General features: G+C 49.2%; 1 protein-coding gene across 2 annotated transcripts in view; it reads right to left on the reverse strand.

Moving 5' to 3' along the window:
• The window catches only part of HP1BP3 (heterochromatin protein 1 binding protein 3), a 28,054-nt gene extending 18,691 nt beyond the window's left edge, over positions 1–9,363 (reverse strand). The window contains exons 1-5 of one of the 2 annotated variants that reach the window (XM_085862824.1): positions 9,148–9,363; positions 3,931–4,004; positions 3,307–3,352; positions 1,013–1,235; positions 733–886 (exon numbers count right to left, since the gene is read on the reverse strand). In XM_085862824.1, coding sequence (XP_085718950.1) covers positions 733–886; positions 1,013–1,235; positions 3,307–3,346 — 417 coding nt within the window. In that variant the 5' untranslated portion in view covers positions 3,347–3,352; positions 3,931–4,004; positions 9,148–9,363. The remainder of the gene's footprint in view (positions 1–732; positions 887–1,012; positions 1,236–3,306; positions 3,353–3,930; positions 4,005–9,147) is intronic. The other variant, XM_085862823.1, reaches the window with a different exon arrangement.
• Positions 9,364–13,205: the final 3,842 nt, after the last annotated feature.

Below are 13,205 nucleotides of genomic sequence, written 5' to 3' on the forward strand. Positions count from 1 at the left end.
TGTGCAAAAATCACGTTACTACGTACACTCGGGCTCGACGCGATTATTTGGTCAAAATTGATCTCAACGGAGCCTCCGCGTACTTCAGCACAGTCGTTTCGGAGGGTCGAGACCGTTTTCAGCTTTCACAGCAGCAGAGGCTGCTCTGGCAACACAGTTTCACATCATGGACACAAAATTATAATGTGCAGTTGTTGGTGGGTGAGGAGGCGGAGTGCGATGTGAAGATGGAGCCTCATTTGGATTGCAATAGTTGGTTTCTTGCATCACAAGGTCCACTTGCATTCAGAGTTGTAACCTCAATTGGTAAGTTGATTGGATTGCCATCAGAAAATAGGAACACGTTAACAACAACAACGACGTCCTCAAAGCTCGCACAACTGTAGCGGGGGTGTCGGTTGCCATTGGTCGCGGCACGTTTGCTACCAGAAACAGCTTGCTGCCAAAACGCCGGCACGCACACCTGGGTTAAGGGCCTAAGGCACAACATTTCTGCCACCAGGCTTCATCGGGCATCCACCACCAAAAGAGGAGGTTGATATAAAGAAATAAATGAAAACTTTGAAGCTGCCAGTGCCTGCCGAAAGACATATTATTTAATTTTCATTTAAAAAGTTGGATTACATAGGATGTGCCAATTTGACGGTTTTAAAAGCAACATATCCAACGTCAAGGCCAAAATGTCAATGGATATTTTCATAATGTGGAAAAGACAAGATCAAGTTCAAATACCTTGATGGCCTCGATTACGATGTCGTCGATCTTGGGCCGCGGGGCCTGTGAAGCCGGTGCCAAACGGGCCTGCTGGTGGGAGCTGAGGGTTGCCCAGGGAGGAGGAACCACACGACGGGGTCCTTTCTGAGCACGGGCCTTTTCTGGCTTGTCCCTGAAGTAAAAGTCGAAGCGGTAAGACATCGAGGAAGTCGTCCCTTTTTAAATACCATTAGTTGCCGAGTCAAAGAAGTAAAAAGCAACAACGTGAGCGTGATATTCGCGAACAAGGACCACTCACTCGGGTTGTTCACTCGCTTGCACGTTGTCCTCGGTCGTCACGTCCTCGGCGGTCACCTTCTCGGCTTCACCACCAACAGCATCATCATCTGCCTTTTCATCCTCCTTTGCGGCTTTCGAATCCGAGGGCTCGTCTTTCCCCTCGTTGTCCTCGGCGCCCACTTCGGCCGCACTCAAACCATCTTCGACCTCGGCTGTTTCTTCAACTTTATCCTGCGGTGTTTCTGCACGAATAGCGGATGACGAACCACACGGTTTTGATGAAACTCGGCCACAAGCTTCATATCTGATGCCGAACGAAGGTGTATTGACCGCATCAAAATCTGCGCTCATTAAGGGGGTCCATCGGGGTTTTTTGACCCACCCCCCCCAAAATAGGTATTTGCTCATTCCTCAAAAACTACACACACAATTTCGATACAACTTGACCACAGCCTTCACCACCTGTGATGTGCACCAAAGCTTATCAACCACATCAAAATCTGTGCTCATTAAGGGGGTCTATGAGGGTGGTGGGGAGTTTGACCCCCAAAGTTTGTATTTGCTCTCGTCTCCGAAACTACGCACGGCCTTGATGAAACTTGACCACAACATTCTTCACCCGTGATGCACCAAAGTTTGTTCATGTCATTAAAAAAAAAAAAAAAAAATTCAGCGTCCGAGGGGGTCTGCGGAGGGGTGTGACTGACTGTTGCTCCCGATGCAGGTGAGCTTCAGGACAGGCGGTCCTATTTTTACCTCTGTAATCCATCATTTGTGTCTTTTTCACGTTCGCTACGTCACCAGGTGCAAGTACAGGCAGCAAAGCTAAAAAACACAAAAGCATCGCGATCATCCCGGTTTGCCTCCGAGCTGCAGGGGGAAACGTTACGGCAGTGTCGCTCCACACATTAGGATGATCGGCACCCAGTAGTGTCTGAGTGGGGAGGGGCGTGGGCATCATGGCAAGGGGTGGGGGCCTGAAGTGATAAAAGCCATGCAGTAGGGGGGGGGGGGACTAAAAGACACCCAGTAAGTACCTCGCAGACGCTACGCTTGGAATCTGTGCAGCTGCCACGCCAAGCCATGCCCCCACCCAGGCAGCCATGCCTCCCATCATCATCATCATCATCATCATCATCATAAGCCTCGTGCGGCATGCTGACATTTCAGCGTTACATTTTAAATGAGCACCTGCAGTGGGGATGCACCTGGGCTAACTTTTCTACATTGGTTGGGCGGTTGGGTTTGGCACAGCTGGGGTATTTTTTTTTCCATCTCTCTGTGTTGTACAATCTTTCGTGGAATGACTGAGGCCTCGAGTTAGTTAATTAAGGAATCCCAATTGTCCTGTGGTTTTGTGAGCGCATATGATCGGTTGTGGTTTACAGGGTTCTTTTTTTAACCGTTTATTATAAACTGCTTCTTGTATCTTCCTTCGTCCATGCCACCACTATCGCTTCTCGAAATATACCTGGTCTTGGGGTGAGTTCTACCTATGATGGCTGCTTCATTTGGTGCTTTCAGAGGACCCATCAAGTGAATAATTGGTCACGTCTCCATACAGCATGGAAGACCACGTCAGGTGACTTCGGTTGCTCGGCCTAATTAAATGGAGTCATGAGACGCTGGAAAGTTTTGGGGCTCCCAAACTGAACGGCAACACGACAGAAGGAGATTCGACAGGGGATTTCCGAAACCCGCTGCAATCGCTTTGACGAGACCTGCTGGATTTGAACCAGGCAACTGGAACGAGTCTGACTGCTGCAGCAATATCATTTTATGTCATATTACACAAGTGTACAACATACCATTATTTATGATAATACTTCTACACAACATATCGACTATCGGGGGATCGGGAGGAGAGGTCGACGAAAATTCTCGATGCAAGCGTGTATCGTGTAGCACTACCCGGTGGTGGTGTCAGAGGGTGTCACAAGTCAGGTGTGGAGATAACTTGCACTTTTGTACTGTACACATCCCCAGAGTGGGAAACCCCAAAACCAACCTCCACTCATCAGGGGAGGCAGGGGAATGGGGGAAGGTGGGGGGGGGGGGAGGATAGGTTGAGAGATGGGAGGACGTTGGATGGAGGAGTTTAAAGCAAGTCACCCCTGTTCGTAATAAATTAAATATCTGATATTTCCTTGTCATGATAAAGCCTGCACGTTCATCGCGTAATCCACGAAACCTCAAGGTGGCGGCGTACGTCTCTGCCGTTAACCACGAGACATTTTGCTCCAAACTCAATCATCCCCACCTTGACACCCTCCCCGCTCACCTTCACCGTACAAACACAGACAATGCATTCACCTTTAGCTGGCGCTTTTGTCTTTTTCTTCCGGCTGGGCATCTTCAGCTGTTCAAGAATGAATAAAGGAGGTCGTTAAAAGTAGGGTTGGGTAAATACGATTGAAATTTTGTGCATACCATTTTCTAGGCCCGTTTTCCATGCCGAATTATTACCTCCGACGACCTTTGACCCCCCGGAAACCTTAAATTTTTTTTCAAAATAGCGGCCAAAAATTGACCTTTTTTCATGTTTTCCCTCTCCAATGTGACCGATAAGGCTTGTGATACATCATTTCATACGTTTTTCAGTTCAAAAGGAACACGCCGATCACATTTTCAAATCGATTGGATGTTGCATAGGACGGAAATCAAGTAATTTAGGAAAAAAGGAAGACTTGAAGAAAAAGATAAATACTATACAAACTTGCAAAAAAAAAATAAAAATAAAAAATAAAAAGGACTTTTGAGCCCAGACAGTCTCGATTTACCGAGTACACTATCGGAAGAGACATATTTCCGCATAACTGTAGCTCCGGACATTCGCCGACAACGACGTGTGAAGGATGGAGCAGGGAAATTCCGCGCTCAAAAAAATAAAATTCAGTTTGACCGAGCGACACGACTCGATAAAGAATGCTATCAAACCCGATGAATCCGTGCAGGATAACGTTAATGAACTTTTGTTGGTGGCACCGGCGTGATCTCGGTCTTATGTCGATCTGAGAATGAGAAAAACAGTTCAATTTCAGTAAAATGATTGTGCGGTTTTCAAAAAAAAAAAAAAATCATCAAAATCGTTGCATAAGTGTCATGTTCGTATTTCCTGATCGGAAAAAAAAAAAACCCCTATAAATTGATATATTACAAGCCTTATTTTCTCTCAGTTGGTCAGAAATTCATAAAAATATCTTTTTTTTTTGTCGCCATTTTGAGTAAATTAAAGTTCCGGGGGTCAAAAAAGTCATCGGAGGTAAAAAATAAATAATAACAATAAAATAAAAAGATTCCAACGTTTTCAGATTCAGCATCGAAAATGCTCCGCGAAGACACTTAACCGAAAAAAAAAACCACCATTTACCCAACCCTACTAAAAGCAAATACAGATAGAATTCAACGATCAAAACATAATAATTATAAAAATACACAGGAAATACGAGATCACACTCGGAACGATCCGCATCACGATCACACTCGGCGGATTGGGGTGGTGAATGAAAGCTCGTTTCATTTCCCTGTAATATGTCTGGAAACACTAATGTGGACATTTTGCCTTTGTGCACCTTTCATGATCCAGGGAGGGTCTGCCGGTGTCGTGGCGAGGTAGCACACTTACCTTTGAGCTATGTAACCATCATGATCCAGGGAGGGTCTGCCAGTGTGGTGGCGAGGGAGCACACTTACCTTTGAGCTACGTAACCATCATGATCCAGGGAGGGTCTGCCGGTGTCGTGGCGAGGTAGCATACTTACCTTTGAGCTATGTAACCATCATGATCCAGGGAGGGTCTGCCGGTGTCGTGGCGAGGTAGCACACTTACCTTTGAGCTACGTAACCATCATGATCCAGGGAGGGTCTGCCAGTGTGGTGGCAAGGTAGCACACTTACCTTTGAGCTATGTAACCACCATGATCCAGGGAGGGTCTGCCAGTGTGGTGGCAAGGTATCATACTTACCTTTGAGCTATGTAACCATCATGATCCAGGGAGGGTCTGCCAGTGTGGTGGCGAGGGAGCACACTTACCTTTGAGCTACGTAACCATCATGATCCAGGGAGGGTCTGCCGGTGTCGTGGCGAGGTAGCATACTTACCTTTGAGCTATGTAACCATCATGATCCAGGGAGGGTCTGCCGGTGTCGTGGCGAGGTAGCACACTTACCTTTGAGCTATGTAACCATCATGATCCAGGGAGGGTCTGCTAGTGTCGTGGCGAGGTAGCACACTTACCTTTGAGCTATGTAACCATCATGATCCAGGGAGGGTCTGCTAGTGTCGTGGCGAGGTAGCACACTTACCTTTGAGCTATGTAACCATCATGATCCAGGGAGGGTCTGCTAGTGTCGTGGTGAGGTAGCACACTTACCTTTGAGCTATGTAACCATCATGATCCAGGGAGGGTCTGCCGGTGTCGTGGCGAGGTAGCACACTTACCTTTGAGCTACGTAACCATCATGATCCAGGGAGGGTCTGCCGGTGTCGTGGTGAGGTAGCACACTTACCTTTGAGCTATGTAACCATCATGATCCAGGGAGGGTCTGCTAGTGTCGTGGCGAGGTAGCACACTTACCTTTGAGCTATGTAACCATCATGATCCAGGGAGGGTCTGCTAGTGTCGTGGTGAGGTAGCACACTTACCTTTGAGCTATGTAACCATCATGATCCAGGGAGGGTCTGCCGGTGTCGTGGCGAGGTAGCACACTTACCTTTGAGCTACGTAACCATCATGATCCAGGGAGGGTCTGCCGGTGTCGTGGTGAGGTAGCACACTTACCTTTGAGCTATGTAACCATCATGATCCAGGGAGGGTCTGCTAGTGTCGTGGCGAGGTAGCACACTTACCTTTGAGCTATGTAACCATCATGATCCAGGGAGGGTCTGCTAGTGTCGTGGTGAGGTAGCACACTTACCTTTGAGCTATGTAACCATCATGATCCAGGGAGGGTCTGCCGGTGTCGTGGCGAGGTAGCACACTTACCTTTGAGCTACGTAACCATCATGATCCAGGGAGGGTCTGCCGGTGTCGTGGTGAGGTAGCACACTTACCTTTGAGCTATGTAACCATCATGATCCAGGGAGGGTCTGCCGGTGTCGTGGCGAGGTAGCATACTTACCTTTGAGCTATGTAACCATCATGATCCAGGGAGGGTCTGCCAGTGTGGTGGCGAGGGAGCACACTTACCTTTGAGCTACGTAACCATCATGATCCAGGGAGGGTCTGCCGGTGTCGTGGCGAGGTAGCATACTTACCTTTGAGCTATGTAACCATCATGATCCAGGGAGGGTCTGCCGGTGTCGTGGCGAGGTAGCACACTTACCTTTGAGCTATGTAACCATCATGATCCAGGGAGGGTCTGCTAGTGTCGTGGCGAGGTAGCACACTTACCTTTGAGCTATGTAACCATCATGATCCAGGGAGGGTCTGCTAGTGTCGTGGCGAGGTATCATACTTACCTTTGAGCTATGTAACCATCATGATCCAGGGAGGGTCTGCCAGTGTGGTGGCGAGGGAGCACACTTACCTTTGAGCTACGTAACCATCATGATCCAGGGAGGGTCTGCCGGTGTCGTGGCGAGGTAGCATACTTACCTTTGAGCTATGTAACCATCATGATCCAGGGAGGGTCTGCCGGTGTCGTGGCGAGGTAGCACACTTACCTTTGAGCTATGTAACCATCATGATCCAGGGAGGGTCTGCTAGTGTCGTGGCGAGGTAGCACACTTACCTTTGAGCTATGTAACCATCATGATCCAGGGAGGGTCTGCTAGTGTCGTGGTGAGGTAGCACACTTACCTTTGAGCTATGTAACCATCATGATCCAGGGAGGGTCTGCCGGTGTCGTGGCGAGGTAGCACACTTACCTTTGAGCTACGTAACCATCATGATCCAGGGAGGGTCTGCCGGTGTCGTGGCGAGGTAGCACACTTACCTTTGAGCTATGTAACCATCATGATCCAGGGAGGGTCTGCCGGTGTCGTGGCGAGGTAGCATACTTACCTTTGAGCTATGTAACCATCATGATCCAGGGAGGGTCTGCCGGTGTCGTGGCGAGGTAGCACACTTACCTTTGAGCTATGTAACCATCATGATCCAGGGAGGGTCTGCCGGTGTCGTGGCGAGGTAGCACACTTACCTTTGAGCTACGTAACCATCATGATCCAGGGAGGGTCTGCCAGTGTCGTGGTGAGGTAGCACACTTACCTTTGAGCTACGTAACCATCATGATCCAGGGAGGGTCTGCCGGTGTCGTGGTGAGGTAGCACACTTACCTTTGAGCTATGTAACCATCATGATCCAGGGAGGGTCTGCCGGTGTCGTGGCGAGGTAGCACACTTACCTTTGAGCTACGTAACCATCATGATCCAGGGAGGGTCTGCCAGTGTCGTGGTGAGGTAGCACACTTACCTTTGAGCTATGTAACCATCATGATCCAGGGAGGGTCTGCCGGTGTCGTGGCGAGGTAGCACACTTACCTTTGAGCTACGTAACCATCATGATCCAGGGAGGGTCTGCCAGTGTCGTGGCGAGGTAGCATACTTACCTTTGAGCTATGTAACCATCATGATCCAGGGAGGGTCTGCTAGTGTCGTGGTGAGGTAGCACACTTACCTTTGAGCTATGTAACCATCATGATCCAGGGAGGGTCTGCCGGTGTCGTGGCGAGGTAGCACACTTACCTTTGAGCTACGTAACCATCATGATCCAGGGAGGGTCTGCCGGTGTCGTGGCGAGGTAGCACACTTACCTTTGAGCTATGTAACCATCATGATCCAGGGAGGGTCTGCCGGTGTCGTGGCGAGGTAGCATACTTACCTTTGAGCTATGTAACCATCATGATCCAGGGAGGGTCTGCCGGTGTCGTGGCGAGGTAGCACACTTACCTTTGAGCTATGTAACCATCATGATCCAGGGAGGGTCTGCCGGTGTCGTGGCGAGGTAGCACACTTACCTTTGAGCTACGTAACCATCATGATCCAGGGAGGGTCTGCCAGTGTCGTGGTGAGGTAGCACACTTACCTTTGAGCTACGTAACCATCATGATCCAGGGAGGGTCTGCCGGTGTCGTGGTGAGGTAGCACACTTACCTTTGAGCTATGTAACCATCATGATCCAGGGAGGGTCTGCCGGTGTCGTGGCGAGGTAGCACACTTACCTTTGAGCTACGTAACCATCATGATCCAGGGAGGGTCTGCCAGTGTCGTGGTGAGGTAGCACACTTACCTTTGAGCTATGTAACCATCATGATCCAGGGAGGGTCTGCCGGTGTCGTGGCGAGGTAGCACACTTACCTTTGAGCTACGTAACCATCATGATCCAGGGAGGGTCTGCCAGTGTCGTGGCGAGGTAGCATACTTACCTTTGAGCTACGTAACCATCATGATCCAGGGAGGGTCTGCCGGTGTCGTGGTGAGGTAGCACACTTACCTTTGAGCTACGTAACCATCATGATCCAGGGAGGGTCTGCTGGTGTCGTGGCGAGGTAGCATACTTACCTTTGAGCTACGTAACCATCATGATCCAGGGAGGGTCTGCCGGTGTCGTGGCGAGGTAGCACACTTACCTTTGAGCTATGTAACCTGGGTTCGAATCTAAACCGTCGTCCCAGTGTTTCACAGGTGGGGCGATTCATCAACGCGTGTGCCGTCCTTCAGATGAACATCAAGCCGGGTGTCCCACCTACTGGCATCAGTTGCGGGACGTTTGAGATCCCGCGGTCTCTTTCTCGAAGAGTAGGCGAGTTATCTCCGGCACCCTGAATAAATGACAAATCCCTGACTTGCTGGTAAAGGCTATGGCAAACCACATAATGCACTCCCGTTGCCGTGAGGCATCCTTGGCAGCACTGAACCTTCCCGAGGGGAAGAGCACCAGGGGAACAGAGAGAGGCGTGACGTCACATCGTCGAAACGACGTCACACCGTAGAAACGACGAAACAACGAGGAACTTCGAAGCATCGGTTTTCCACGAGCAAATCCCGAACCCGAACCCACATTTTGTATTCACACCAACGAGCTCCCGACACAAGAGCTTCAATTACAATTATTTATTTCAAATACGAAATAGAACTTCGCCATTTTGCAAACCGTAATAAGCGCAAGCAGTTTGGTACCACATCAAGGTAGGCTCTCAGGCACCGATACTCACAGCGTCCGACCGTGTCGTGGCGAAACCGAGCTGCGTTCACTTGAAATCCCCGTAAGTTTTGGAACACGATCAATTCGAAGGTTCAAACAAAAAAAAAACCCAACGGAAAACGTTGTCGGTTCGGAAGATCCACGTCTCAAGATCCCTCGCTGTGATTGGTCCGGTTGAAGCGCGGCTGACCAATAGGATTTCGCGTCGTTTATTTAAAATTAAAGTTCGACGACGGGACGTTTCACGCGATTTGATGTTTGCAGATATTTTTTTTTCTTTTCTTTAATTTAGAATATATATATATATAGATGAATCTGTGAGAAGGATTTTTTTTTAATTTAACGTTAGTTTCATTGGGTGTTTACCTCACCAAGAGAGGCTCGGTGGATTATGAGCAAAAGAAAAGCGAGGGGGGGGGGGTGTGCTACTCATTACACCTCCATGGCTACAATGACGCGTACGGCCAAACATTCGCTGTTAAAAGGGCAAAAAGGTGAAATTAATAAAATTATAGTCTTTGTTTGTGAGCCATGGATCACCAGATGCAAGAATGTGGAAGAGCAGCGTCATGTGACCTCGCCCGTCTGGGTCCTCGGGGCGGGTCAAAAGGTCAAATACCAGATTTGTCATTACTCGTAGGTGGCCGTACGTGCAAAAAAAAAGAAAAAATAAGAACAATTGTGACGTCAATCGTGAGGTCATAGCACCGTGTCCTGCCATTGGCTGGTAAATAAATGGCCGCAGCAACGTGTCTTGTCATTGGTTGGTAAATAAATGGCCATAACTTGGGAACCACTTGTCCGATTAATATCAAACCTTGAAAAGGCACATACTCAGGTCCCCAGCAATATAGCTGGCAAGTTTCAATTAGATCGGACCAGTGGTTGTCGACAAACAGCGGTCACAGACAGACAGACACACGACTTCCTTCCTTGCTACTAACAATACCTGGCAGCTATTCCGCTTCAAGGCCGTGGTTCAGTACATCAATGGGATCGTATGCAGCGAAGTCACGCAATGCAGCCGTGCGATCGTGATCGTGTTTCTGACTCCGACGCTTGTTATCAACAGTTTCATCGATGTCAGGATGAAGAAGAGAAAGAGTGGTTTCAAGATGTCGCTTCGTAAGCAATTCGGCAGGAGGCATTCCGGTTACGGTGTGTGGTCTGCATCCGTAACCCAGTTTACAGGCGATGGGCTTTGCTTCCGAGTCTGGATGAATCTTAACTTTCATCCCAATGAAGCATCCAATTCCTGGCTCAAACACAGATGGAAAACTCATCCAGCGCTTGAGCAGAACTGGAAGCCTCCAATGACAACAGCTTAATGCTCTCAAGCCAGTTCCGACCGAGTAATGTCGGGCCATTGCCTGACCTGGGACAACCCACATAGGCAGTTCATAAGTCACACCGTCATTACACACCGACTGTGCTGCCAATCTGCGGAACAATTTCCTTGGTGTAGGTACGAGGTTTGGTCTTCACTGGACTCAATCTGGGCCCCACAACTTGTCAAATGGCTCCTGGCTCATAATTGACTGACTCACCCCTGTGCCCACTTCCATTGACACCTGCTTGCCATTCAGCTGAAGATCAACAGTTATCGGTGTGTAGCGGTGCTGCCATGGATTGTCTACATCTCACACTTCTCACCAAGCAGTGATGACTCATCAGTTCCAGCAACATGCTCACCAACATCCACATGATGGGTGGTGCCAGTGCTATTGTTGTGGGCCAGGGTTCGGCGGCGATAAACCACCACCAGGAGGAGCAGTAGAGCCGTCTCACCACCGAACACCCGGAATTTAGGTCGTGACTCCCAGACAACTCCGAAAGGTCACGGGTCACTTAAAGGACCGTGGTCGCCAATATTTTGACGGCGTGAGGTGGGGTCCACTTGTCGATTCCAATTTACCTAAGTACCCACGCCGTCTAGCTACCGGGGAAACCACACCCTCGGCCGACTTTGTCCGAACAGAACCGAGTCGCTGTTACCGACTCGGATCCGGCGGAACCGAGCGGAAGTTACCAAAGCCCCGCTGCTCCAAATGAACAATTTACGGCACAAACGGCCTCCCTAATTCTCAATAAGCACCGTGCTGGGCCAATGAAAGAAAGCACAGACGAGCTGGTACATTTAACAATTGGGGTTTATTTCTAATAGTTGGGAGGGAGACACAGAGCAGAGTTAAACCGACTATCAGAAATGCAACTTACAATGTCCAAGGCACTTAATCAATTGCTCAACCCTCATTGGCCGGGGTGTCGTGGGAAAGTCGCCCTCTGTGCGTGATTGGACAAGTGGTGGAGTTGGAGTTGAGGCGATGAAAATCTCCGCCCACGTACGCGGTCGAACGCACGTGGGCAATGGCGTCGGTGTGCGAAGTGAAGTGAAGGAGATTTGTTGTAAAAAAAAAAAACCAACGATATAAAGAAACTTCGCAGCACACACATGTAATTCCCGTTAGACACAGGTCGGGGACCCTAACCATTAACACGTACTTATCGACATAACTATCTTTGGGACCTGAATGTTGAGTGCGCATGGTTTCCAGATTCGTAACACTATCCCCACTGCTGGATTGGGAACACCTCTTTTGACGATGCCCGATCTGACCGCATCCGTTACGTGTGTACCGCTTGAAACGGCACAGGTTAGCCGTATGATTTGCACCGCAATGCCAACACAAGTTCTTGGGGCCTCTTGCTACCAACGAAGCAGGATTCAAACACACAACTGGTTTCGGTGTCGTATTATTGGCAGTATCTGCGCTTGAAGAGTTCTGGCTCTTCGACGACATCTACTTACAGGTTTTTACCTGTTGTCATGCACACCTGTGCAATCTTCACTGCTTGTCTCATCATGAGGTCACAGAGTTCTTCATACGACTTGTCCGTCGGTCGCCATGGTGACAGCAGGTTTTTTGATGAGTCCGTGCACCTCCCGTGCGTCGCGCATGCGCATAACGCACTCACGTCGAACCGTTAAAACCTCCTTCAGTGGTTGCTAGGAGACTAGAAAGGTGGGTGAATTGCCCCTGAGCTGCAGGAGAGCGGTTTTTCTGTCTCCTCCCAAAGAAAGGGGATTTGCAGCAGATTACGAACTAGCGGCCTGTGTCATTGCTAAACACCGGTTACAAGATTGTGTCAAAAGTGCTTGCAATGCGTCTTAAAAATGTCATCTCTCTCCTGATTGGAAATGACGTGTGTGTGTGTGTGTGTGTGTGTGTGTGTGTGTGTGTGTGTGTGTGTGTGTGTGTGTGTGTGTGTGTGTGTGCGTGTGTGTGTCCGTGGGCCACGTCTGTAAGTAGAAATTGTTAAGTGCTTTTGTTCATTGTACATTGCTTTTATTCGGTTAACTCTGCTCTTTGTATGCTCCCTCCCTGATTATTGTTCATAAATAAGCCCCCCCCCCCAATTGTTCAATGTACCAGTTCGTTGTTTGTCACTTTCTTTCATTGGTTTAGCATGGTGCGTATTGGGAATTAGGGAGGCCGTTCGTGCTGTAAATTGTTCATTTGGACCGACGGATCTTGGTAATCCCCGCTTGGTTTACACCCGGATCGGGCTCGGTAAATGGTCCATTCCGCCCGAGTTCAGTCGAGGGTGTAGTTTTCCCCGGTAGTTAGACGACGTGAGTCCTTAGGTATATTGAAATTTGGCAATTAACCCTACCCCACGCCGTCGAAATATTGGCGACCACGGTCCGCTAAGGGACCCATGACCTTTCGGACTTATCCGAGAGTCACGACCTAAATTCCGGGGTGTTCGGTGGAGACGACCCTACTGCTCCCCCGAGTGGTCATTTATCGCCACCGAACCCCAGCCCACAACAATACTTCCAACCATATGGCATAAGGTCAACGCACTCCAGCCTCCTCAAGCTGTGATCACAAGTATTCGGAAGAGTCTGATTAATTTCTGGGGAGGCCACCACTGGCTCAAGCCAGATGTATTGTGCAGGCCACGAAAGTCTGGTGGCCAAAACTTGGTGCACATCCCGAGTCGAATAATGGCTTTTGGACTCATGGCAATGAAACGTCTACTAGATGGTGAAGTAGTGTCCTG

The sequence above is a fragment of the Eptatretus burgeri genome, chromosome 17 (assembly GCF_056783735.1).
Source record: "Eptatretus burgeri isolate ZD-2024b chromosome 17, Ebu_testis_v1, whole genome shotgun sequence".
In the NCBI taxonomy this organism is placed as follows: domain Eukaryota; kingdom Metazoa; phylum Chordata; class Myxini; order Myxiniformes; family Myxinidae; genus Eptatretus; species Eptatretus burgeri.